This window comes from Eriocheir sinensis, unplaced genomic scaffold (genome assembly GCF_024679095.1).
Source record: "Eriocheir sinensis breed Jianghai 21 unplaced genomic scaffold, ASM2467909v1 Scaffold249, whole genome shotgun sequence".
Classification (NCBI taxonomy): domain Eukaryota; kingdom Metazoa; phylum Arthropoda; class Malacostraca; order Decapoda; family Varunidae; genus Eriocheir; species Eriocheir sinensis.
The window spans coordinates 259,190-287,128 of NW_026111553.1; the positions used below are offsets into that span (position 1 = coordinate 259,190).

The 27,939-nt window shown below is 35.2% G+C and overlaps 1 protein-coding gene and 1 pseudogene across 1 annotated transcript; one reads left to right on the forward strand and one right to left on the reverse strand.

The window, feature by feature from the left end:
• Positions 1-136: 136 nt before the first annotated feature.
• LOC126991165 (signal transducer and activator of transcription 5B-like) lies at positions 137-910 on the forward strand (annotated as a pseudogene).
• A 1,247-nt stretch (positions 911-2,157) lies between these two features.
• LOC126991175 (uncharacterized) lies at positions 2,158-27,939 on the reverse strand. The gene is made up of 4 exons (XM_050849931.1): positions 27,817-27,939; positions 4,599-4,785; positions 3,207-3,316; positions 2,158-2,285 (listed from the first exon to the last, which is right to left on the reverse strand). The coding sequence occupies exons 1-4, from the start codon at positions 27,856-27,858 to the stop codon at positions 2,253-2,255; spliced, it is 372 nt and encodes a 123-aa protein (XP_050705888.1). The 5' UTR covers positions 27,859-27,939; the 3' UTR covers positions 2,158-2,252.

Genomic DNA, 27,939 nt, shown 5'->3' on the forward strand with positions numbered 1-27,939 from the left:
ACACACACACACACACACACACACACACACACACACACACACACACACACACACACACACACACACACATCCTGCCTCGCCGCACCAAGAAACAGCAGATTACCTCAGGCAGTTGTGTCAAGAACAGGAGTGAGTCCTTTGCTCTCCAGTACTGAACAAACATCACATCATGAAGCCAAACACCAGATTCTCATCAAGTGTGCGTCTAGTGGTGGGTGGCAAGTGACCACGACCCACCTCAGGTGAGGCTGCCCATCATGAGTGAGGCCCCGGCCAATGCTCTCCTCAACAATGAGCAAAGCTGAAATGTCAGGGGAAATTCTCAACAATACTGGCAGCATGGAGCATCACCAGGGCTCAAGGCAGCTCTCCCTTAGTTTCCGAGACATGAAAATAAAGAGAGCTGAGAAGAAGGGCGCGGACTCAGTTCTGGATGACAAGTTTTCCCTACTCTTCCAGGCACAGTTCAGTGTTGGTGAGGTGGTGTTCCAAGTGTGTCACTGCCTGCAGTGTTCATGGCAGCCAGGAGCCTCATGCTTGGCCCACAGTCTGCTGGGATGATGCATTTGCCAGGCAAGGGCGCACACACTGCCTCAGAAGGTTCCATGGCCACAGGTTTTGGACGTGTTTGATGCCAAATTCCAATCTGCCACAGGAAGAGGCTTGACAGAAGACAACCTAAAGTTCTTAGCTGGAAAGGCATTCAGGAGTCCTCAAGTACAAGATTTCACTAACATGTCATGGTCATGGTTCTGCAAGGAGCCTCTGTCAGGACGGAACTTAACTTTTTGGGAGTGGTTCTTTGAAGGTCACCAAGGAGCACAGCCTTAGAGCTTTGGGCTTTGTAGGACACCTGCAGGCTGAGGAAATGATACAAAACTCCAAGCCTAGGGCTCCTGCGCTTCTCTGACCCAGAAGTTGGGGGAGGCAATATGGCTTAGAAGACACCACTAAAGACTGTGTTCAGAGGCAGGTATTCCTGCTCCAGCCTTGTACCAGTAACTCCTTTGTCCGCTGGGTGAGGTGGTAAGGTACAGTCTGGGGCATGTGCTCTAGCAGACCTTCAATTCGTCCTGTACCTGAACCTAAAGAGCAGCAAGTACTACACCACAGCCAACAATGGGTGTGTCAAGCCTCGTCTAATTCTTAACATCCCAGCAGCAGGGCACGTCAGGGGAATCCTAGCCCAGTGCTCCACAAGCAATGTATCCAAGGCATGATGCCGTAGATCCACCTCCTGTGAGCACCAAGCCATCTCATTGTGCTCGGTATTATAAGACACTTTGGCTTCTCACATCGGCTATTTCTGAAGGTCAAAGAGGGGGTCAATCAGGTTCTAATGAGTGTTTTTTAAGGTTCATGCTACAGAAGAAGGATCAAACTACCACCGGGCTCATAAAACCACCCCTGAAAATGCTCACAACTCCTAGGAAAGCCTTGCCAAATATGTGAACTTGGTTAACAAGATGTTTTAATATAGGAGTGACAATGTGTCTCCACAACGCCCCCACAACAACCCTGCTGATTGTCCTGACACCCTGGAAAGCCTGCCAGACACAGACTTCTCAGCCTCCATGTGGTCCTCAGTGTTTGGCAGCGTGACAGACAGGGACTGACTGGAAAAGTGGACACTTGTCCGTGGTGGAAAATATTATTTGCATGCTGTTCACAACTAATGGATGTTAAGAAACAGTACAGAAATCTTCTCATATTTGTCTGTCATAAACCTAGTAAATGTTTATCAGTGTTTGTAGGAATTTCTTTTGGGGTGTTGTATTGGCTAATATGAATACAAGTGTGCCGATGGAGGCTCGTAAGTGGTGCAATCCCATTTTTTCATAATAATAATAATAATAATAATAATAATAATAATAATAATAATAATAATAATAATAATAATAATAATAATAATAATAATTAACAAAATTATGTGGGCCAGGTTCAACACTTTGCTCTTGTTTAGGAAGAAATTAAGTATGATTTGCAGTACCTGAAAGGATCACTTGACCTTTGGCCTCAACCCATGGAGCTAGTCTGCTATCAGGAACACTCAACTGAGACTTTCCATTCATCCACACACACACACACACACACACGCGCACACACACATTCTCTCTCTCTCTCTCTCTCTCTCTCTGCGGCTCAGTCACCCACCTTCCCCACGGCCCGGCCTCCCAGCACAGGGAAGGTCACCCCCACGGCCTTGCTCATCAGGGTCTTGATCCTCACCACACGGGACACCTTGGCGCCATTCAGGTAACACTTGACCTGCCGGCAGCCACGGGCTGTGAGGCGGAGGGGAGGAGGGAAGGAGTGTCAGTGAGGGCCGCAGAATGGTCCCAAAAACAGTGGCTTCAGAGCTAGTGACGTTTTCTTACTTTTTGATATCGCTGGGCACATGAGAGCAACAGCATCACACAGCATTGACTCAAAGCCTGTTTACTGCTGCAAGGGATGAAGGAATGATGAAGCTGCTTACTCTTGCATAAGGGACTTGGACAGCATAGGGAAGAGCTAAAGTAGAAAAAGAGTTTGTAGGATGGGTCAGGCCAGGCTGGGTTAGGTTAGAAAGGGGGTGAAAGAATGAAGAAGCTAGCTAACTCTTGCATAAGGGATTTGGACAGCATTGGAATGAGGTAGAGTAGAAAAAGAGTTTGTAGGATGGGTCAGGCCAGGCTGGGTTAGGTGTGGGGGGGGCTGGGTTAGGTTAGGAAGGGGGTGAAAGAATGAAGAAGCTGGTTAACTTTTGCATGAGGGATTCGGACAGGATAGGGATGAGCTACAGAGAAAAGTTTGTAGGATGGGTCAGGCCAGGCTAGGTTAGGTGTGGGGGGCTGGGTTAGGTTAGGAAGGGAGTGAGAGAGTGAGGAAGCTGGTCAACTCTTGCATAAGGGATTTGGACAGCATAGGGATGAGGTAGAGTAGAAAAAAAGTTTGCAGGATGGGTCAGGCCAGGCTGGGTTAGGTGTGGGGGGCTGAGTTAGGTTAGGAAGAGGAGGGGACAGTGGGATTGGTTGGTTTAGTAAGGGCAGGAAAGAATGAAGAAGCTGGTTAACTCTTGCATACGGGATTTGGCAGCACAGGGATGAGTTAGTGTAAAACAGAGAAATACAGACACACAAACCCTCACATAAAACTCAAAAGATCAACACAAGACTTAACTCAACTTGTGACTACTCCAACAAGGCATATCCGGACACACTCACCTCCACATAAGAGCCGAGGAAGGCAGCCACAAGCGCCGGGCCAATGTTCAGCGCGACAAACAGCGGGTAGGGGAGAGTTAGCGCCTCCTGCTGCACCCCCCAGTCACTGTCTGAGGCCCGGCTAAGGAAAGTTGGTGGGAAACTTAAGACAGTATTCATTTGTTGATCATTTACTAGCATCATAATTCTTTTCATCACTCTCCACTCCCCGTCCCAACCTATCCAAAGATGCCACACCTGACCCAGCCTGGCTTGACCCATCCTTCAAACTTTCGTTCCACTCAAGCTCATCCCGATGCTGTCCGAATCCCTTATTTTTTATTTATTTTTTTTTTTTTTACAGCTAAGGAGACAGTTCAAGGGCGTAAAGAAAAATATAAAAAAAAGCCCGCTACTCACTGCTCCCAAACAGAGGTCAAAGGAGTGTCCAAAACGAGAGGTCAATTTCGGGAGGAGAGGTGTCCTGATACCCTCCTCTTGAAAGAGTTCAAGCCGTAAGCAGGAGGAAATACAGATGAAGGAAGATTGTTCCAGAGTTTACCAGCATGAGGGATGAAGGAGTGAAGATGCTGGTTGACTCTTGCATAAGGGGTTTGAACAGTATAGGGATGAGCATGAGTAGAAAGTTGTGTGCAGCAGGGCCGCAGAAAGGGGGAAGGCATGCAGTTAGCAAGTTCAGAAGAGCAGTCAGCATGAAAATATCGATAGAAGATAGAAAGAGAGGCAACATGGCGGAGGAATTTGAGAGGTAAAAGACTATCAGTATGAGGAGGAGAGCTGATGAGACGAAGAGCCTTTGACTCCACTCTGTCAAGGAGAGCTGTGTGAGTGGACCCCCCCACACATGAGATGCGTACTCCATACAGAGTGAACCAGCATCTTCATTCTAACATCCCATTCCTAACCTAACCCAGCCTGGCCTGACCCATCCTGCAAACTTTCTTTCTACTCTAGCTCATCCCTATGCTGTCCAAATCCCTAATGCAAGAGTAACCAGCATCTTTAATCTTTCCCATCCCCTCACTCCCCTTACCTAACCTAACATACTTGCCACAGCTAACCTAGCCAAGTGTATCCCATCCTCCCCTTTCCTTCCCAACCTAGCCTAGCCAAGCTCCCACACCTTACCCATCCCCCTTCTGTCCCCCTTCCCAACCTAGCCTAGCCAAGCTCCCACACCTAACCCAGCCTAACCCATCCCCCTTCCCAACCTAGCCTAGCCAAGCTCCCACACCTAAACCAGCCTAACCCATCTCCCTTCCCAACCTAGCCTAGCCAAACTCCCACACCTAACCTAGCCTACAGCACCCCCCTTCTGTCCCCCTTCCCAACCTAGCCTAGCCTACCCGCCCCCCCCACCCCACACACCAGCAGCAGCAGCAGCAAGGATACACATCTGGAGCCAGGAGTATTTGCATTTGGAGAGTGACTTGATGGCAATGTCAATCCCACACACAACAAGAACCATGAGCAGCACCACCAGCCAGCGCGTCGCGTCCTTCTTCACCACAAACATGTAGCCCTGCGTGCGCTCCTCGTCCAGCCAGGCAGAGTTGACGCACGTGTCGTAGTCCAGGCTCTGCGGACACAAGGCTTGGTTAGGGGGAGAGGCTGAGCAGGAGAGGAGCAGGGGAAATTGCCTTAGAAATTCAAGAAGTAAAAATATCCGTAGAAATTCAAGAAGTAAAAATTGCCGTAAAAATTCAAGAAGTAAAAATATCCGTAGAAGTTCAAGAAGTAAAAATTGCTGTAGAAATTCAAGAAGTAAAAATTGCCGTAGAAATTCAAGAAGTAAAAATTGCCGTAGAAATTCAAGAAGTAAAAATTGCCATAGAAATTCAAGAAGTAAAAATTGTCCTAGATTGCCGTAGAAATTCAAGAAGTAGAAATTGCCGTAGAAATTCAAGAAGTAAAAATTGCCGTAGAAATTCAAGAAGTAGAAATTGCCGTTGAAATTCAATAAGTAGAAATTGCCGTTGAAATTCAAAAAGTAGAAATTCAAAGATAAGTAGAAATTGCCGTTGAAATCAAAAGTAGAAATTGGCCTAGAAATCAAGAAGCAGAAATTGCCGTTGAAATTCAAGAAGCAGAAATTGCTGCAGAAATCAAGAAGCAGAAATTGCCGTAGAAATTCAAGAAGCAGAAATTGCCCAGAAATTCAAGAAGCAGAAATTGCCGTAGAAATTCAAAAGAAGTAGAAATTGCAGAAATTGCAGTAGAAATTCAAGAAGTAGAAATTGCCGTAGAAATTCAAGAAGTAGAAATTGCCGTAGAAATTCAAGAAGTAGAAATTGCCGTTGAAATTCAAGAAGTAGAAATTGCCGTAGAAATTCAAGAAGTAGAAATTGCCGTAGAAATTCAAGAAGTAGAAATTGCCGTAGAAATTCAAGAAGTAGAAATTGCCGTAGAAATTCAAGAAGTAGAAATTGCCGTTGAAATTAAATAAGTAGAAATGGACGTAGAAATTCAAAAAGTAGAAATTGCCGTAGAAATTCAAAGATAAAATTGACAGAAATTCAAGAAGTAGAAATTGCCGTAGAAATTCAAAGATAAGTAAAATTGCCGTAGAAATTCAAGATAAGTAAAATTGCCGTAGAAATTCAAAGATAAGTAAAATTGTCGTAGAAATTCAGATAAGTATAAGTACAAATTGCCGTAGAAATTCAGATAAGTAAAAATTGTCGTAGAAATTCAAAGATAAGTATAAATTGCCGTAGAAATTCAAAGATAAGTAAAATTGCCGTAGAAATTCAAAGATAAGTAAAATTGCCGTAGAAATTCAAAGATAAGTAAAAATTGCTGCAGAAATTCAAAGATAAGTAAAATTGCCAGAAATTCAAAGATAAGTAAAATTGCGTAGAAATTCAAAGATAAGTAAAATTGCCGTAGAAATTCAAAGATAAGTAAAATTGCCGTAGAAATTCAAAGATAAGTAAAATTGCCGTAGAAATTCAAAGATAAGTAAAATTGCCGTAGAAATTCAAAGATAAGTAAAATTGCCGTAGAAATTTAAAGATAAGTAAAAATTGCCGTAGAAATTCAAGAAGTAAAAATTGCTGTAGAAATTCAAAGATAAGTAAAAATTGCCGTAGAAATTCAAAGATAAGTAAAAATTGCCGTAGAAATTCAAAGATAAGTAAAAATTGACAGAGAGATTCAAGGAGTTAAAATTCAAAGATAAGTAAAAATTGTCGTAGAAATTCAAAGATAAGTAAAAATTGTCACAGAAATTCAAGAAGTAAAAATTGCCGTAGAAATTCAAAGATAAGTAAGAATTGCCGTAGAAATTCAAAGATAAGTAAAAATTGCTGTAGAAATTCAAATATAAGTAAAAATTGTCATAGAAATTCAAATATAAGTAAAAATTGCTGTAGAAATTCAAATATAAGTAAAAATTGTCATAGAAATTCAAATATAAGTAAAAATTGCAGTAGAAATTCAAAGATAAGTAAAAATTGTCGTAGAAATTCAAAGATAAGTAAAAATTGCCGTAGAAATTCAAAGATAAGTAAAAATTGCCGTAGAAATTCAAAGATAAGTAAAAATTGCCGTAGAAATTCAAAGATAAGTAAAAATTGCCGTAGAAATTCAAAGATAAGTAAAAATTGTCGTAGAAATTCAAAAAGTAAAAATTGTCGTAGAAATTCAAAGATAACTAAAAATTGTCGTAGAAATTCAAAGATAAGTTAAAATTGCCGTAGAAATTCAAAGATAAGTAAAATTGTCGTAGAAATTCAAAGATAAGTAAAAATTGCCAGAAATTCAAAGATAAGTAAAATTCAAGCAAACTATCTAGGAAGGAATAAAAAATTGCCGTAGAAATTCAAAGATAAGTAAAAATTGCCGTAGAAATTCAAGAAGTAAAAATTGCTGTAGAAATTCAAGAAGTAAAAATTGCCGTAGAAATTCAAGGATAAGTAAAATTGCGTACAAATTAAAGATAAGTAAAATTGCCGTAGAAATTCAAAGATAAGTAAAATTGCCTTACAAATTCAAGAAGTAAAAATTGCCTTACAAATTCAAGAAGTAAAAATTGCCTTACAAATTCAAGAAGTAAAAATTGCCTTACAAATTCAAGAAGTAAAAATTGCCTTACAAATTCAAGAAGTAAAAATTGCCTTACAAATTCAAGAAGTAAAATTTGCCTTACAAATTCAAGAAGTAAAAATTCCCTTACAAATTCAAGAAGTAGAAATTCCCTTACAAATTCAAGAAGTAGAAATTGCCGTAGAAATTCAAGAAGTAGAAATTGCCGTAGAAATTCAAGAAGTAGAAATTGCCGTTGAAATTCAAGAAGTAGAAATTGCCGTTGAAATTCAAGAAGTAGAAATTGCCGTAGAAATTCAAGAAGTAGAAATTGCTGTTGAAATTCAAGAAGTAAAAATTGCCGTTGAAATTCAAGAAGTAGAAATTGCCATTGAAATTCAGGAAGTAGAAATTGCCATAGAAATTCAAGAAGTAGAAATTGCCGTAGAAGTCCAGAGATAAGTAAAAATTGACATAGAGATTCAAGGAGTTAAAATTGTCGTAGAAATTCAAAGATAAGTAAAAATTGCCGTAGAAATTCAAAGATAAGTAAAAATTGCCGTAGAAATTCAAAGATAAGTAAAAATTGTCATAGAAATTCAAAGATAAGTAAAAATTGCCATAGAAATTCAAAGATAAGTAAAAATTGCCGTAGAAATTCAAGGATAAGTAAAAATTGCCATAGAAATTCAAAGATAAGTAAAAATTGCCGTAGAAATTCAAAGATAAGTAAAAATTGTTGTAGAAATTCAAAGATAAGTAAAAATTGCCGTAGAAATTCAAGAAGTAAAAATTGCCGTAGAAATTCAAAGATAAGTAAAAATTGTCGTAGAAATTCAAGAAGTAGAAATTGCCGTAGAAATTCAAGAAGTAGAAATTGCCGTAGAAATTCAAGAAGTAGAAATTGCCGTAGAAATTCAAGAAGTAGAAATTGCCGTTGAAATTCAAGAAGTAGAAATTGCCGTTGAAATTCAAGAAGTAGAAATTGCCGTAGAAATTCAAGAAGTAGAAATTGCTGTTGAAATTCAAGAAGTAAAAATTGCCGTTGAAATTCAAGAAGTAGAAATTGCCGTTGAAATTCAGGAAGTAGAAATTGCCGTAGAAATTCAAGAAGTAGAAATTGCCGTTGAAATTCAAGAAGTAGAAATTGCCGTTGAAATTCAGGAAGTAAAAATTGCCGTTGAAATTCAAGAAGTAGAAATTGCCGTTGAAATTCAGGAAGTAGAAATTGCCGTAGAAATTCAAGAAGTAGAAATTGCCGTAGAAGTCCAAAGATAAGTAAAAATTGACATAGAGATTCAAGGAGTTAAAATTGTCGTAGAAATTCAAAGATAAGTAAAAATTGCCGTAGAAATTCAAAGTAAAAATTGTCGTAGAAATTCAAAGATAAGTAAAAATTGCCGTAGAAATTCAAAGATAAGTAAAAATTGCCGTAGAAATTCAAGGATAAGTAAAAATTACCATAGAAATTCAAAGATAAGTAAAAATTGCCGTAGAAATTCAAAGATAAGTAAAAATTGCCGTAGAAATTCAAGGATAAGTAAAAATTGCCATAGAAATTCAAAGATAAGTAAAAATTGCCGTAGAAATTCAAAGATAAGTAAATATTGCCGTAGAAATTCAAGAAGTAAAAATTGCCGTAGAAATTCAAAGATAAGTAAAAATTGTCGTAGAAATTCAAAGATAAGTAAAAATTGCCGTAGAAATTCAAAGATAAGTAAAAATTGCCGTAGAAATTCAAAGATAAGTAAAAATTGCCGTAGAAATTCAAAGATAAGTAAAAATTGCCGTAGAAATTCAAAGATAAGTAAAAATTGTCGTAGAAATTCAGAGAAAAGTAAAAATTGCCGTAGAAATTCAAAGATAAGTAAAAATTGCCGTAGAAATTCAAAGATAAGTAAAAATTGCCGTAGAAATTCAAAGATAAGTAAAAATTGTTGTAGAAATTCAAAGATAAGTAAAAATTGCCGTAGAAATTCAAGAAGTAAAAATTGCCGTAGAAATTCAAAGATAAGTAAAAATTGCTGTAGAAATTCAAGAAGTAAATATTGCCATAGAAGTTCAAAGATAAGTAAAAATTGCCGTAGAAATTCAAAGATAAGTAAAAATTGCCGTAGAAATTCAAAGATAAGTAAAAATTGTCGTAGAAATTGCCGTAGAAATTCAAGAAGTAGAAAATTCAAGAAGTAGAAATTGCCGTAGAAATTCAAGAAGTAGAAATTGCCGTTGAAATTCAAGAAGTAGAAATTGCTGTTGAAATTCAAGTAGAAATTGTCAGAAATTCAAGAAGTAGAAATTGCTGTTGAAATTCAAGAAGCAAAAATTGCCGTTGAAATTCAAGAAGTAGAAATTGCCGTTGAAATTCAGGAAGTAGAAATTGCCATAGAAATTCAAGAAGTAGAAATTGAAGTAGAAGTCCATCGATACGGACAAATTGACAGAGAGATTCAAGGAGTTAAAATTGTCGTAGAAATTCAAAGATAAGTAAAATTGCCGTAGAAATTCAGAGATAAGTAAAAATTGTCGTAGAAATTCAAAGATAAGTAAAACTTGTCGTAGAAATTCAAAGATAAGTAAAAATTGCCGTAGAAATTCAAGGATAAGTAAAAATTGTCATAGAAATTCAAAGATAAGTAAAAATTGCCGTAGAAATTCAAAGATAAGTAAAAATTGCCGTAGAAATTCAAGGATAAGTAAAAATTGCCATAGAAATTCAAAGATAAGTAAAAATTGCCGTAGAAATTCAAAGATAAGTAAATATTGCTGTAGAAATTCAAGAAGTAAAAATTGCCGTAGAAATTCAAAGATAAATAAAAATTGTCGTAGAAATTCAAAGATAAGTAAAAATTGCCGTAGAAATTCAAAGATAAGTAAAAATTGCCGTAGAAATTCAAAGATAAGTAAAAATTGCCGTAGAAATTCAAAGATAAGTCAAAATTGCCGTAGAAATTCAAAGATAAGTAAAAATTGTCGTAGAATTTCAGAGAAAAGTAAAAATTGCAGTAGAAATTCAAAGATAAGTAAAAATTGCCGTAGAAATTCAAAGATAAGTAAAAATTGCCGTAGAAATTCAAAGATAAGTAAAAATTGTTGTAGAAATTCAAAGATAAGTAAAAATTGCCGTAGAAATTCAAGAAGTAAAAATTGCCGTAGAAATTCAAGAAGTAAAAATTGCCGTAGAAATTCAAAGATAAGTAAAAATTGCTGTAGAAATTCAAGAAGTAAATATTGCCATAGAAGTTCAAAGATAATTAAAAATTGCCGTAGAAATTCAAAGATAAGTAAAAATTGCCGTAGAAATTAAAAGATAAGCAAAAACTGCCGTAGAAATTCAAAGATAAGTAAATATTGCCGTAGATATTCAAGAAGTAAAAATTGCCGTAGAAATTCAAAGATAAGTAAAAATTGCTGTACAAATTCAAAGATAAGTAAAAATTGCCGTAGAAATTCAAAGATAAGTAAAAATAGTCGTAGAAATTCAGAGAAAAGTAAAAATTGCCGTAGAAATTCAAAGATAAGTAAAATTTGCCGTGGAAATTCAAAGATAAGTAAAAATTGCCGTAGAAATTCAAAGATAAGTAAAAATTGTTGTAGAAATTCAAAGATAAGTAAAAATTGCCGTAGAAATTCAAGAAGTAAAAATTGCCGTAGAAATTCAAAGATAAGTAAAAATTGCTGTAGAAATTCAAGAAGTAAATATTGCCATAGAAGTTCAAAGATAAGTAAAAATTGCCGTAGAAATTCAAAGATAAGTAAAAATTGCCGTAGAAATTCAAAGATAAGCAAAAATTGCCGTAGAAATTCAAAGATAAGTAAAAATTGCCGTAGAAATTCAAAGATAAGTAAAAATTGCCATAGAAATTCAAAGATAAGTAAAAATTGCCGTAGAAATTCAAAGATAAGCAAAAATTGCCGTAGAAATTCAAAGATAAGTAAAAATTGTCGTAGAAATTTAAAGATAAGTAAAAATTGCCGTAGAAATTCAAAGATAAGCAAAAATTGTCGTAGAAATTAAAAGATAAGTAAAAATTGCCGTAGAAATTCATAGGTAACTAAAACAAGCAAACTATCTAGGAAGGGAATAGGGAAAAAAATGCCTCAGAAAATCAAGAATAGGTACAAATTTACCCTACAAATTCAAGAAGTAAAAATTGCCTTACAAATTCAAGAAGTAAAAATTGCCTTACAAATTCAAGAAGTAAAAATTGCCTTACAAATTAAAAAAGTAAAAATTGCCTTACAAATTCAAGAAGTAAAAATTGCCTTACAAATTCAAGAAGTAAAAATTGCCTTACAAATTCAAGAAGTAAAAATTGCCTTACAAATTCAAGAAGTAAAAATTGCCTTACAAATTAAAAAAGTAAAAATTGCCTTACAAATTCAAGAAGTAAAAATTGCCTTACAAATTCAAGAAGTAAAAATTGCCTTACAAATTCAAGAAGTAAAAATTGCCTTACAAATTCAAGAAGTAAAAATTGCCTTACAAATTCAAGAAGTAAAAATTGCCTTACAAATTCAAGAAGTAAAAATTGCCTTACAAATTCAAGAAGTAAAATTTGCCTTACAAATTCAAGAAGTAAAAATTCCCTTACAAATTCAAGAAGTAGAAATTCCCTTACAAATTCAAGAAGTAGAAATTGCCGTAGAAATTCAAGAAGTAGAAATTGCCGTAGAAATTCAAGAAGTAGAAATTGCCGTTGAAATTCAATTAGTAGATATTGCCGTTGAAATTCAAGAAGTAGAAATTGCCGTAGAAATTCAAGTAGAAATTGCTGAAATTCAAGAAGTAAAAATTGCCGTTGAAATTCAAGAAGTAGAAATTGCCATTGAAATTCAGGAAGTAGAAATTGCCATAGAAATTCAAGAAGTAGAAATTGCCGTAGAAGTCCAGAGATAAGTAAAAATTGACATAGAGATTCAAGGAGTTAAAATTGTCGTAGAAATTCAAAGATAAGAAAAAATTGCCGTAGAAATTCAAAGATAAGTAAAAATTGCCGTAGAAATTCAAAGATAAGTAAAAATTGTCATAGAAATTCAAAGATAAGTAAAAATTGCCATAGAAATTCAAAGATAAGTAAAAATTGCCGTAGAAATTCAAGGATAAGTAAAAATTGCCATAGAAATTCAAAGATAAGTAAAAATTGCCATAGAAATTCAAAGATAAGTAAAAATTGTTGTAGAAATTCAAAGATAAGTAAAAATTGCCGTAGAAATTCAAGAAGTAAAAATTGCCGTAGAAATTCAAAGATAAGTAAAAATTGTCGTAGAAATTCAAGAAGTAGAAATTGCCGTAGAAATTCAAGAAGTAGAAATTGCCGTAGAAATTCAAGAAGTAGAAATTGCCGTAGAAATTCAAGAAGTAGAAATTGCCGTTGAAATTCAAGAAGTAGAAATTGACGTTGAAATTCAAGAAGTAGAAATTGTCGTAGAAATTCAAGAAGTAGAAATTGCTGTTGAAATTCAAGAAGTAAAAATTGCCGTTGAAATTCAAGAAGTAGAAATTGCCGTTGAAATTCAGGAAGTAGAAATTGCCGTAGAAATTCAAGAAGTAGAAATTGCCGTTGAAATTCAAGAAGTAGAAATTGCCGTTGAAATTCAGGAAGTAAAAATTGCCGTTGAAATTCAAGAAGTAGAAATTGCCATTGAAATTCAGGAAGTAGAAATTGCCGTAGAAATTCAAGAAGTAGAAATTGCCGTAGAAGTCCAAAGATAAGTAAAAATTGACATAGAGATTCAAGGAGTTAAAATTGTCGTAGAAATTCAAAGATAAGTAAAAATTGCCGTAGAAATTCAAAGTAAAAATTGTCGTAGAAATTCAAAGATAAGTAAAACTTGCCGTAGAAATTCAAAGATAAGTAAAAATTGCCGTAGAAATTCAAGGATAAGTAAAAATTACCATAGAAATTCAAAGATAAGTAAAAATTGCCGTAGAAATTCAAAGATAAGTAAAAATTGCCGTAGAAATTCAAGGATAAGTAAAAATTGCCATAGAAATTCAAAGATAAGTAAAAATTGCCGTAGAAATTCAAAGATAAGTAAATATTGCCGTAGAAATTCAAGAAGTAAAAATTGCCGTAGAAATTCAAAGATAAGTAAAAATTGTCGTAGAAATTCAAAGATAAGTAAAAATTGCCGTAGAAATTCAAAGATAAGTAAAAATTGCCGTAGAAATTCCAAGATAAGTAAAAATTGCCGTAGAAATTCCAAGATAAGTCTAAATTGCCGTAGAAATTCAAAGATAAGTAAAAATTGTCGTAGAAATTCAGAGAAAAGTAAAAATTGCCGTAGAAATTCAAAGATAAGTAAAAATTGCCGTAGAAATTCAAAGATAAGTAAAAATTGCTGTAGAAATTCAAAGATAAGTAAAAATTGTTGTAGAAATTCAAAGATAAGTAAAAATTGCCGTAGAAATTCAAGAAGTAAAAATTGCCGTAGAAATTCAAAGATAAGTAAAAATTGCTGTAGAAATTCAAGAAGTAAATATTGCCATAGAAGTTCAAAGATAAGTAAAAATTGCCGTAGAAATTCAAAGATAAGTAAAAATTGCCGTAGAAATTCAAAGATAAGTAAAAATTGTCGTAGAAATTGCCGTAGAAATTCAAGAAGTAGAAATTGCCGTAGAAATTCAAGAAGTAGAAATTGCCGTAGAAATTCAAGAAGTAGAAATTGCCGTTGAAATTCAAGAAGTAGAAATTGCTGTTGAAATTCAAGAAGTAGAAATTGTCGTAGAAATTCAAGAAGTAGAAATTGCTGTTGAAATTCAAGAAGCAAAAATTGCCGTTGAAATTCAAGAAGTAGAAATTGCCGTTGAAATTCAGGAAGTAGAAATTGCCATAGAAATTCAAGAAGTAGAAATTGCCGTAGAAGTCCAAAGATAAGTAAAAATTGACATAGAGATTCAAGGAGTTAAAATTGTCGTAGAAATTCAAAGATAAGTAAAAATTGCCGTAGAAATTCAGAGATAAGTAAAAATTGTCGTAGAAATTCAAAGATAAGTAAAAATTGTCGTAGAAATTCAAAGATAAGTAAAAATTGCCGTAGAAATTCAAAGATAAGTAAAAATTGTCATAGAAATTCAAAGATAAGTAAAAATTGCCGTAGAAATTCAAAGATAAGTAAAAATTGCCGTAGAAATTCAAGGATAAGTAAAAATTGCCATAGAAATTCAAAGATAAGTAAAAATTGCCGTAGAAATTCAAAGATAAGTAAAAATTGCTGTAGAAATTCAAGAAGTAAAAATTGCCGTAGAAATTCAAAGATAACTAAAAATTGTCGTAGAAATTCAGAGATAAGTAAAAATTGCCGTAGAAATTCAAAGATAACTAAAAATTGTCGTAGAAATTCAGAGATAAGTAAAAATTGCCGTAGAAATTCAAGGATAAGTAAAATTGTTGTAGAAATTCAAAGATAAGTAAAATTGTAATAGAATTTCAAAATTGCCGTAGAAATTCAAAGATAAGTAAAATTGCTGTAGAAATTCAAGAAGCAAATTGCCATAGAAATTCAAAGATAAGTAAAATTGCCGTAGAAATTCAAAGATAAGTAAAATTGCCGTAGAAATTCAAAGATAAGTAAAATTGTCGTAGAAATTCAAGAAGTAGAAATTGCCGTAGAAATTCAAGAAGTAGAAATTGCCGTAGAAATTCAAGAAGTAGAAATTGCTGCTGAAATTCAAGAAGTAGAAATTGCTGTTGAAATTCAAGAAGTAGAAATTGTCGAAATTCAAGAAGTAGAAATTGCCGTAGAAATTCAAGAAGTAGAAATTGCCGTTGAAATTCAAGAAGTAGAAATTGCCGTTGAAATTCAGGAAGTAGAAATTGCCATAGAAATTCAAGAAGTAGAAATTGCCGTAGAAGTCCAAAGATAAGTAAAAATTGACATAGAGATTCAAGGAGTTAAAATTGTCGTAGAAATTCAAAGATAAGTAAAAATTGCCGTAGAAATTCAGAGATAAGTAAAAATTGTCGTAGAAATTCAAAGATAAGTAAAAATTGTCGTAGAAATTCAAAGATAAGTAAAAATTGCCGTAGAAATTCAAAGATAAGTAAAAATTGTCATAGAAATTCAAAGATAAGTAAAAATTGCCGTAGAAATTCAAAGATAAGTAAAAATTGCCGTAGAAATTCAAAGATAAGTAAAAATTGCCATAGAAATTCAAAGATAAGTAAAAATTGCCGTAGAAATTCAAAGATAAGTAAATATTGCTGTAGAAATTCAAGAAGTAAAAATTGCCGTAGAAATTCAAAGATAAATAAAAATTGTCGTAGAAATTCAAAGATAAGTAAAAATTGCCGTAGAAATTCAAAGATAAGTAAAAATTGCCGTAGAAATTCAAAGATAAGTAAAAATTGCCGTAGAAATTCAAAGATAAGTCAAAATTGCCGTAGAAATTCAAAGATAAGTAAAAATTGTCGTAGAAATTCAGAGAAAAGTAAAAATTGCCGTAGAAATTCAAAGATAAGTAAAATTTGCCGTGGAAATTCAAAGATAAGTAAAAATTGCCGTAGAAATTCAAAGATAAGTAAAAATTGTTGTAGAAATTCAAAGATAAGTAAAAATTGCCGTAGAAATTCAAGAAGTAAAAATTGCCGTAGAAATTCAAGAAGTAAAAATTGCCGTAGAAATTCAAAGATAAGTAAAAATTGCTGTAGAAATTCAAGAAGTAAAATTGCCATAGAAATTCAAAGATAAGTAAAATTGCCGTGAAATTCAAAGATAAGTAAAAATTGCCGTAGAAATTCAAGATAAGCAAAATTGCCGTAGAAATTCAAAGATAAGTAAAATTGCCAGAAATTCAAGAAGTAAAATTGCCGTAGAAATTCAAGATAAGTAAAATTGCCTGCACAAATTCAAAGATAAGTAAAAATTTCTGTATAAATTCAGAGATAAGTAAAAATTGTCGTAGAAATTCAAAGATAAGTAAAAATTGCCGTAGAAATTCAAAGATAAGTAAAAATTGCCGTAGAAATTCAAAGATAAGTAAAAATTACCATAGAAATTCAAAGATAAGTAAAATTGTAGAAATTCAAAGATAAGTAAAATTGCCGTAGAAATTCAAGAAGTAAAATTGCCTTAGAAATTCAAAGATAAGTAAAATTGCTGTAGAAATTCAAGAAGTAAAATTGCCGTAGAATTCAAAGATAAGTAAAATTGCCGTAGAAATTCAAAGATAAGTAAAAATTGCAGTAGAAATTCAAAGATAAGTAAAATTGCCGTAGAAATTCAAAGATAAGTAAAATTGCCGTAGAAATTCAAGATAAGTAAAATTGCCATAGAAATTCAAGATAAGTAAAAATTGCTGCAGAAATTCAAAGATAAGTAAAATTGCCGTAGAAATTCAAAGATAAGTAAAATTGTCGTAGAAATTCAAGATAAGTAAAATTGCCGTAGAAATTCAAGATAAGCAAAATTGTCGTAGAAATTCAAAGATAAGTAAAATTGCCGTAGAAATTCAAAGATAAGTAAAAAAATTACAAATTCAAAGAAGTAAAAATTGCCTACAAATTCAAGAAGTAAAAATTTACCGTACAAATTCAAGAAGTAAAAATTGCCTTACAAATTCAAGAAGTAAAAATTGCCTTACAAATTCAAGAAGTAAAAATTGCCTTACAAATTCAAGAAGTAAAAATTGCCTTACAAATTCAAGAAGTAAAAATTGCCTTACAAATTCAAGAAGTAAAAATTGCCGTAGAAATTCAAAGATAAGTAAAAATTGCCGTAGAAATTCAAGAAGTAAAATTGTCGTGAAATTCAAAGAAGTAAAATTGCCACAAATTCAAGAAGTAAAATTGCCGTAGAAATTCAAGAAGTAAAATTGCCGTACAAATTCAAGAAGTAAAAATTGCCGTAGAAATTCAAAGATAAGTAAAATTGCCGTAGAAATTCAAGATAAGTAAAATTGCCGTAGAAATTCAAGAAGTAAAATTGCCGTAGAAATTCAAGATAAGTAAAAATTGTTAGAAATTCAAAGATAAGTAAAAATTATAGAAATTCAAGAAGTAGAAATTGCCGTAGAAATTCAAGATAAGTAAAATTGCCGTAGAAATTCAAGAAGTAGAAATTGCCGTGAAATTCAAGATAAGAAATTGCCGTAGAAATTCCAAGATAAGTAAAAATTGCCGTAGAAATTCAAGAAGTAAAAATTGCCGTAGAAATTCAGAGATAAGTAAAAATTGTCGTAGAAATTCAAAGATAAGTAAAAATTGCCGTAGAAATTCAGAAATACGTGAAAATTGCCGTAGAAATTCCAAGATAAGTAAAAATTGCCGTAGAAATTCCAAGATAAGTAAAAATTGCCGTAGAAATTCAAGAAGTAAAAATTGCCGTAGAAATTCATGAAGTAGAAATTCAAAGATAAGTAAAAATTGCCGTAGAAATTCAGAGATAAGTAAAAATTGTCGTAGAAATTCAGAGATAAATAAAAATTGCCATAGAAATTCAAGAAGTAAAAATTGCTTTAGAAATTCAAAGATAAGTAAAAATTGCCGTAGAAATTCAAGAAGTAAAAATTGCCGTAGAAATTCAAGAAGTAAAAATTGCTTTAGAAATTCAAAGATAAGTAAAAATTGCCGTAGAAATTCAAGAAGTAAAAATTGCCGTAGAAATTCAAGAAGTAAAAATTGCCGTAGAAATTCAAGTAAGAAATTGCCGTTGAAATTCAAGAAGTAGAAATTGCGTAGAAATTCAAGATAAGTAAAATTGCCGTAGAAATTCAAGAAGTAGAAATTGCCGTAAAGATAAGTAAAATTGCCGTAGAAATTCAAAGATAAGTAAAATTGCCGTAGAAATTCAAAGGATAAGTAAAAATTGTACCAGAAATTCAAAGATAAGTAAAAATTGCCGTAGAAATTCAAAGATAAGTAAAAATTGCCGTAGAAATTCAAGGATAAGTAAAAATTGCCATAGAAATTCAAAGATAAGTAAAAATTGCCGTAGAAATTCAAAGATAAGTAAATATTGCCGTAGAAATTCAAGAAGTAAAAATTGCCGTAGAAATTCAAAGATAAGTAAAAATTGTCGTAGAAATTCAAAGATAAGTAAAAATTGCCGTAGAAATTCAAAGATAAGTAAAATTGTAGAAATTCAAGATAAGTAAAATTGCCGTAGAAATTCAAAGATAAGTCTAAATTGCCGTAGAAATTCAAAGATAAGTAAAAATTGTCGTAGAAATTCAGAGAAAAGTAAAAATTGCCGTAGAAATTCAAAGATAAGTAAAAATTGCCGTAGAAATTCAAAGATAAGTAAAAATTGCTGTAGAAATTCAAAGATAAGTAAAAATTGTTGTAGAAATTCAAAGATAAGTAAAAATTGCCGTAGAAATTCAAGAAGTAAAAATTGCCGTAGAAATTCAAAGATAAGTAAAAATTGCTGTAGAAATTCAAGAAGTAAATATTGCCATAGAAGTTCAAAGATAAGTAAAAATTGCCGTAGAAATTCAAAGATAAGTAAAAATTGCCGTAGAAATTAAAAGATAAGCAAAAATTGCCGTAGAAATTCAAAGATAAGTAAAAATTGCCGTAGAAATTCAAAGATAAGTAAAAATTGTCGTACAAATTTAAAGATAAGTAAAAATTGCCGTAGAAATTCAAAGATAAGCAAAAATTGTCGTAGAAATTAAAAGATAAGTAAAAATTGTCGTAGAAATTAAAAGATAAGTAAAAATTGCCGCAGAAATTCATAGGTAACTAAAACAAGCAAACTATCTAGAAAGGGAATAGGGAAAAAAAATGCCTCAGAAAATCAAGAATAGGTACAAATTTACCCCACAAATTAAAGAAGTAAAAATTGCCTTATAAATTCAAGAAGTAAAAATTGCCTTACAAATTAAAAAAGTAAAAATTGCCTTACAAATTAAAGAAGTAAAAATTGGCTTACAAATTCAAGAAGTAAAAATTGCCTTACAAATTAAAGAAGTAAAAATTGCCTTACAAATTAAAGAAGTAAAAATTGCCTTACAAATTCAAGAAGTAAAAATTGCCTTACAAATTCAAGAAGTAAAAACTGCCTTACAAATTAAAGAAGTAAAAACTGCCTTACAAATTAAAGAAGTAAAAATTGCCTTACAAATTCAAGAAGTAAAAATTGCCTTACAAATTCAAGAAGTAAAAATTGCCTTACAAATTCAAGAAGTAAAAATTGCCTTACAAATTCAAGAAGTAAAAATTGCCTTACAAATTCAAGAAGTAAAAATTGCCGTAGAAATTCAAGAAGTAAAAATTGCCGTAGAAATTCAAGAAGTAAAAATTGCCTTACAAATTCAAGTAGTAAAAATTGCCGTAGAAATTCAAGAAGTAAAAATTGCCGTAGAAATTGACCGAGATGAGTAAAAATTGTCTAAGAAGCTCACGGGTAGATAAACGCTGCCTTAGAAAATAGAAACAGATATAGAAATAGCAAGTTTAGGAGAGGTAGGCAGGGCTGCGTAAGGTGGAAGGAAGCTACTCAGGAAGAGGGAAGGGAAAAATTGTATTAGAAATTCACAGATAAGTAAAAATTGCCTAAGAAATTCAAGGAAAGGTCAATGCTGCCTTAGAAAACAGAAATAGAAGTAGAAAGTTTAGGAAAGGGAGGCAGGGCTGTGTTAGGGTGGAGGGAAGCTGTTCAGGAGAAGGGAAGGGAAAAATTGTATCAGAAATTCACAGAGATAAGTAAAAATTGCCTGAAAATATGAAGGATAGGTAAACGCTGCCTTAGAAAACAGAAACAGAAATAGCACATTTAGGAAAGGGAGGCAGGGCTGTGTTAGGGTGGAGGGAAGCTGTTCAGGAGGAGGGAAGGGAAAAGTGCCTTAGAAACCATTATTTGTTTTATATTTCACAGCACAGGAAGGAAGAGAAGGGGAAACAAAACCATTCATGAAGAGGAGGAAGAAGATGAAGAAAAAAAGTAGAAGCAGAAAAAGATGAAGGGACAGGAGAGGAGAGGTAAAAACTGCCTTAGAAATTCAAGGCTAATATAATAATAATAATAAAAAGAAGAAGAAGAAGAAGAAGAATATAAGGAGTGAAAAATGTCTTACTTTTTTTATGTACTATAGACTAGTTATTTTGAGAGAGAGAGAGAGAGAGAGAGAGAGAGAGAGAGAGAGAGAATACACACACACACACACACACACTATAAGAGGAAGTGCTGGGTGAAATAAGGACTTGGAAGGTGGAAAATGAAAAAGCAAATGTAGTCCTTTTAAAGAAGTGATCGAACAACAATTGTAAGAAGACAAGGAAAGGGTAGAGAAGGAGGTGGTTAAGGCCTTGAAGAAACATGAGGAGCTGGTGTGAGAGGCGGCAGACAAGACAAAGAGTGTGCTGATGTTTGGCATGAAGGAAAGGAACATAACATACACACCAAGAAGGGAAAAGGAGGAACGGAAATCTGTAAAAGACTTACTTAAGAACTTAAATGATGAAGAACGGCAAAACACTGAGGAGGAGGTGGAGGAAATCTATAGGATGGGCCCCTACATGGAAGGGAAGACCAGGCCAGTTAAAGTGAGATTAAGATCACAGAAGCCAACAGAGGAATTATTGTACAGGACAACTAAGTCAAGGGAAACAGAGGGATGCAAGAAAAAAAAAAAAAATATATATATATATATATATATATATATATATATATATATATATATATATATATATATATATATATATATATATAAAGAAAATAGAAAGGAAGAAATGAAACAAACTTCTAGCAGAGGCAAAAGAAAGGAGTACTGTAAAATCTGAAGAGGAAAAACGAGGTATTTTTTTGGAGAGTTCTGGGAGATCGGGTGAGGAAATGGCACATAAGGGAAAAGCTGAAAGAGAACAGAAGCTAGACGAGATTGCAACTGATAATGGATGTATACGAATGTAGACGGGACACTATCTAGTAAACTGGAATTACAAGACTACCCACAGGAAAAGGAGCCCAAGATAGTATGCTTAACAGAAACTAAACTAAGTGAAGACATCCAAATAGTGTTTGATAATAACTACAATGTATGGAGGAAAGACAGAAAGGGCAAAGGTGCTGGAGGAGTGGTGGTAATGACGAGGAAGGAGGTATTAGTAAAATCAGTCGTATATGGAGAAGGAGAGGCAGAAATAGTGAGTGTTAATCTGGAGAACAAAAACAGAGAAAGGATGACGATTATAGCAACGAATGTACCACCAAGAACTAGCTCATGGAGTAGAGATGAATATGAGGCCATGATTGAGGATACCATTCAGAGTTTAAGTAGCCTACTCAAGACAAACAAAAGACTTCTGTTAGGAGGTGATTTTAAGTATAAGGAGGTAAATTGGGAGATTTCTGAAAGTGTAGGTGGTAATACAGCATGGGGGGAAAGGTTTTTAAGATTGACGATGGTAGACTTGATGATGCAATGGGTGAAGGAAAACACAAGATACAGAAGTGACGACGAACCAGCGAGACTGGACCTGGTGTTGACAAAGGGAATGCACTTGATGAGTGAATTAAGTTAAAGAGAACAAGTGAAGTGCAAGAAAAGTATGATATTTTCATGGAGGCATATAAACCAGGGGTTATGAAATTTGTACCAGAATACAAACCTGAAGAAAAAGGAAAAAAGGACTGGTTTAATGCAAGGTGTGCTGAGGCAAGAGAAAAGAGACAAAGCTTGGAAAAGATTCAAAAGAAATAAAAACCAAAGGAATAAAGAAGATTTTAAGGGAGCGAGAAATGAATACGTGAAAATAAGGAAGGAAGAAGAGGAGGGACATGAAAAGGATATTGTGGAAGGTGCAAGGAACAACCCAAACTGTTCATTAATGGAAAGATCAAACCAAGGGAAACAATGGAAAGACTGAGCGATGGAAATGTGATAATTGAAGATCCTTAAGACGTGACTGAGCAAAACAAAAAGTTCCAGCAAGTCTTTACAATAGAATCAAATTTCAAGTTACCGCACCACCACAACCACACTGATGATTTTACAGTACCGCGCCACCTCTGGCAGACAGCTATATGAGCCTGTTTGCAGATGGTGCAAAATTGCTAAGACATATTAGAAACAGTAAAGACTGAAATTCTCTAAGATGACCTGAACAAGATTTGGAAATGGAGTATTTAATGGGAGATGAAATTCAATGTGAAGAAATGTCATGTAATGGAAATGGGGAAGAGTGAAGGGAGACCAAAATGGACATATAAAATAGGAAATGGAGAAATATTAACCCGGCAGCTTCGGCGGACCCCGTTTGGGGCTTGACTCAAAACCCCTAATTCCAGCTAATTGTTGGTGGTGGCGGCATAGTGCAACCCACCATGCATGGTCATTGTGGTGGGTGAGTGATCTTGAGGTGGGCTTATTTGTCACAGGTTGTGTTGTAAGGTCATGGCAGACTGAATTAGCTACCCATACAGTAATCACTTGTTAAATTCTCTAAAGTAGACAACAAGCGACTCTCGGCTAGATGCCGCGCGTCACGACTGCTTGTTTTGTAACAAACACTGCCCACAACAATGGAGTAAAAGTAAATATTTTTAATGGCTTTATGGTTATGAGGGGAGTACTCTGATATACGTTCCATGCTCTTTTCTTAGTCTCAAAATGCAGTGTAATGTTGCCGTTTCTCGGCCACCTCTCGGCTTTCCCATAGCCGAAGCCCACGGGCTAAAGAGAGTTCAAGAAGAGAGAGATCTGGGAGTGACAGTACAAGATAATCAACAGCCTGAAAGTCATGTAAATTGGATATTCAGTGATACGTATAATATGGTGAGAAATATAGGATTAGCATTCCACTACATGGATAAGGATATGAAGAAAAAGTTAGTAACCACTATGATTAGGACAAAATTGGAATATGCGGAGGCAGTGTGGTCTCCCATAAGAAACACAAAAAAACTAGAAAGAATACAAAGAATGGCAACAAATATGGTTCCAGGGCTGGAGAGATTGACATAATTATAAGGAAAGACTAAAGGAAATGGACCTACCAACACTAGACCAAAGAGGAAAGGGGAGACCTAACACTAATTTATAAATTATTGAGCAAAATGGAAGAAGTAGATAATGAGGAGTTACTACTAAAAGAAGGAATAAACACCAGGAACACAAGAGGACACAGTAAAAAATTTGGGAGAGGAAGATACTTGGGAGATATAAAGAAAAATAGCTTACCGCAAAGAAATATAGAGGTTTGGAAAAGACTAAGTGAGGATGTAGTATCGGCAAAGAGTGTGCAAAGCTTTAAGGATAAGTTAGACAAATACAGATACGGAGACGGGACCACACGAGCGTAAGCCCAGGCCCTGTAAAGCCACAACTTGGTAAATACACATAATAACAGCCAATGTCTCCCCTAAAACCAAAGGTTGGAATGAGGCAAGATGTAACACTATGCTGGAAGACACAATACGGGCACTGACAGATGAAATAAAAAATAATAAAAAGGTATTATTAACAGGAGACTTAAATTGCAGAGAAATGAAATGGGAAAATTAGACAAGAGAGGGTGGTGAAAATACCTGGGGAAGTAAACTATTGAGGCTGGCAACAGATAACCTGGTGACGCAGCGGGTGCAAGGAGAAACAAGGCTGAGAGGGGATCACCAACCATCAAGACTTGACCTAATTTTCACAAAAAACGTGGAGTTGGATGAAGGAGTCACTCACGAGTGCCCCTTAGGAAAGAGTGACCATGAACTATTGGAGATGAAAACTTTGGAAGGATGTGAATATTGAGATGAGGCTTATAAGGAAAAAAGGAAAAACTATGTTAGGGCAGATTACGTTGGACTCAAGACTCTTCGGCGGGGTAGACTGGACTGGTATGAAGAGGAGTACTGATATTCAAGAGAAATATGACGTTTTTATGAATATTTACAACAGAGGAACAGAGATATATGTTCCATACTACACAGTAAACACTAAAGGAGAGAAAACATGGTTTGGATGGAGGTGCGGAACAGCAAGAGGAAATATCAATAAGGCAAGGAGGAATTTAAAGAAAAGACCAAATAAGAACACTAGGGACAAATATAAAAAGCAAGAAATGATTACGTGAAAATAAGGAGAGAGGAGAAAGCTAAATTTGAAAGAAGAATAGTTTTTATATGTAAAGAACCAAAAATGTTTTATAAATTAGTAAACGGGAAGTTGAAAAGAAATGAAGGAGTGGAAAGGCTAAAAGAAAAAAATGTATTCTACGAAACAAAGAAATTGCAAAAATATTAAATAAAAAAATTCATAAAGTGTTTACGAAAGAAACCAACTTTGACTGGGGCTCGGAAATTGCAATGAAGGGAAATTAAATCCTGTAAAGGTTGAGAAAGGGGAACTGTTGCAGCTGATGAAAACCTTAGAGGGAAGGAAAGCTACGGGACTGGATGACATCTCCGGTCAAGTGCTAAAAGAGTGTAGAAATGAATTACTGGAGCCACTTCATGACATAATAACATGCTCTATGAATACAGGAAAAGTGCCCTTAGAGTGGAAGAGAGCGAACATTGTACCAATTTATAAAAGTGGAGATAAAACTGAACCACTAAATTATAGGCCAGTCTCTTTAACAAGTGTAATGTGCAAGATTTGTGAAAGTATAATAAAAAACAATGGGTTGATCATTTAGAAAAGGAAAACATGATAAATGAAGGACAGTTTGGATTTAGAAAAGGGAAATCGTGTGTCACCAACTTACTATGTTTCTACTCAGGAGCAACAGACAGGGTGCAAGAAAGAGAAGGGTGGGCTGATTGTGTGTATCTCAATTTGAAAAAAGCTTTTGACAAGGTTATGCACAAAAGGTTAACCTGGAAACTACAGCAGTGGGGAGGAATGGGCGGAAAGGTTAAAGAGTGGATGAAGGATTACTTCACAGGAAGAGAAATGAGGACGGTGATTAGAGAAGAGAAATCAAATTGGAGGAGAGTAGAGAGTGGAGTTCCTCAAGGCTCAGTTCTGGCACCAATAATGTTCATGATATATATAAATGATATGCCCATGGGTATAAAAAGTTGTATGAGCCTTTTTGCAGACGATGCAAAGTTAACGAGAAAAGTGAGGACGGAGGAAGACTGTGAGGAGCTGCAAAAAGACTTGGATAGGGTGTGCAGATGGAGCCAGTTATGGGAGGTAGAATTTAATGCAAACAAATGCCATGTTATGGAAATGGGGAAAAGTAAAAAAAGACCGAGGAAAACATACAGGATGGGAGGAGACAACTTAAAGGTGGTACATGAAGAAAAGGATTTGGGAGTAACAATGCAAGACACACTATCCCCAGAAAAGCACATAAACAAGCTGTTTGGAAAAACCAAGATGCAAAATATAACAGGAGCTGCCTTGTATAGGCCAACCGGCCTCTTGCAGACTCCTTACATTCTCAAGTTCATTCCATTTTACAGACAAATAAATGATAAAGAATTACAACTAAAATGGTCCCAGAACTCTGGAATATGACGTATGAAGACAGACTGAGGGAGACGGACTTGACGACACTGGAACAAAGAAGGGAGAGAAGAGATCTGATCACGCTGTATAAGTTGGTAAATAAGTTTGATGAGGTGGATAGGGATGATCTCTTCTCTACTGCCAGAATGCAGGGGCTGAGAGGACATGGAAAGAAACTTCATAAAGGAACCTGTTTGAGTGACTTGAAAAAGTAGGTATAGTTTTCCACATATAAGTGTTAACACATGGAACAGCTTGCAGGAAGAGGTGGTGGGGGCGAGCAGTGTCCACCAAATGAAGGAAAGGCTGGATGAATGTAGACATGGAGACAGGACTACTAGAGCTTAGCTCGGGCCACCTAGACTACAAATAGCTAAATACACACACAGACACACACACATATAAAATGAGAGATGGTGAAATATTAAAGAAAGTAAATGAAGAGAGAGACCTGGGAGTAATAATGCAAGATTATATGGAACCAGGAAGTCATATAAATCGGATCTTCGGTGATACATATAACATGGTGAGAAATATAGGCATAGCATTCCACTACATGGACAAAGAAATGATGAATACAATAACTACTATGATCAGACCTAAACTAGAATACGCGGAAACAGTGTGCATGGTCTCTGCATATGAAGAAACACATAGTAAAACTAGAAAGAATACAGAGGATGGCAACAAAAATGGTTCCAGAACTGGAGGGACTGACATATGAAGAGAGACTAAAGGAAATGGACTTGCCAACACTAGAACAAAGAAGAGAAAGAGGAGACCTAATACAAATATATAGGCTATTGAGTAAAATGGAAGAAGTAGATAACGAGAAATTGCTACTAAGAGAGGAACCTTCCAGCAGGAATACTAGAGGACACAGTAAAAAGTTGAGGAAGGGAAGATGTTCAAGAGACATAAAGAAATATAGCTTCCCACAAAGAAATATAGAGGTTTGGAACAGATAAGTGAAGAAATAGTATCGGCGAAGAGTGTGCAAAGTTTCAAGGAAAAGTTGGATAATTATAGATACGGAGACGGGACCACACGAGCGTAAGCCCAGGCCCTGTAAAACTACAACTAGGTAAATACACACACACACACGCACACACACACACACAGGGCAAAACATTTTTCCTTATCACAGTTTACTGCATGCTGGGGTCACACATTTTGGCAGAAGTCCTTGACCTTACCCTCCTTGACCTTGCCTGCTGCTGCTGCTGATCTCAGGGAGAGAGAGATTTACACAGATATTCAAACCACAAACACACACCTAATGGTCCACACTGGGCGGTCTGCCCTTAAGCCTGCCCTGAGTGAAATTATATTAATCAAATGGCACCAAGACTTTGCATTTCTACTTTAGTGATATTGAGGTGAAGGAAGTGTTGGTCAAGCTTGTTTTTAAGGGGAAGAGAGAGAGAGAGAGAGAGAGAGAGAGAGAGAGAGAGAGAGAGAGAGAGAGAGAGAGAGAGAGAGAGAGAGAGAGAGAGAGAGAGAGAGAGAGAGAGAATAAATAGAACAATGAAGAAAAAATATGCAATTGAAATTGAAATGACCCACGATGACCCAGAGAGATGCAGGGGTCAGGCCACAGAAAAAGAGCAAGTTTGGAGCACTACAATGACCCAGAGAAATGCAGGGGTCAGGCCACAGAAAAAGAGCAAGTTTGGAGCACTACAATGACCCAGAGAGATGCAAGGGTCAGGCCACAGAAAAAGAGCAAGTTTGGAGCACTACAATGACCCAGAGAAATGCAGGGGTCAGGCCACAGAAAAAGAGCAAGTTTGGAGCACTACAATGACCCAGAGAAATGCAGGGGTCAGGCCACAGAAAAAGAGCAAGTTTGGAGCACTACAATGAACCAGAGAAATGCAAGGGTCAGGCCACAGAAAAGAGCAAGTTTGAGCACTACAATTACCCAGAGATATGCAGGGGTAATGCCACAGAAAAAGAGAAAGTTCTGAGAACTACAATGACCCAGAGAAATGCAGGGGTCAGGCCACAGAAAAAGAGCAAGTTTGGAGCACTACAATGACCCAGAGAAATGCAGGGGTCAGGCCACAGAAAAAGAGCAAGTTTGGAGCACTACAATGACCCAGAGAGATGCAGGGGTCAGGCCACAGAAAAAGAGCAAGTTTGGAGCACTACAATGACCCAGAGAGATGCAAGGGTCAGGCCACTCACCAGCACAGTGGACATCCTCTGGTCCGCCCAGGAGCACCTCATCCCCTGGTCTATGGTGCTGGTGATGAGGGGACCAGCTCACTCCACGCCCAGGCCAGGGAGACGCTGCTCAGCTTCTTCACA

Bases quoted from the DNA above. Each gene is read 5' to 3' on its own strand.
- LOC126991175 (XM_050849931.1), bottom strand. From the start codon at position 27,858: ATGAGGTGCTCCTGGGCGGACCAGAGGATGTCCACTGTGCTG. The intron at 4,786-27,816 runs GTGAGTGGCCTG...TTGTGTCCGCAG, and splicing joins AGAGGATGTCCACTGTGCTG to AGCCTGGACTACGACACGTG. The intron at 2,286-3,206 runs GTGAGTGTGTCC...TCCGCCTCACAG, and splicing joins TCCTCGGCTCTTATGTGGAG to CCCGTGGCTGCCGGCAGGTC.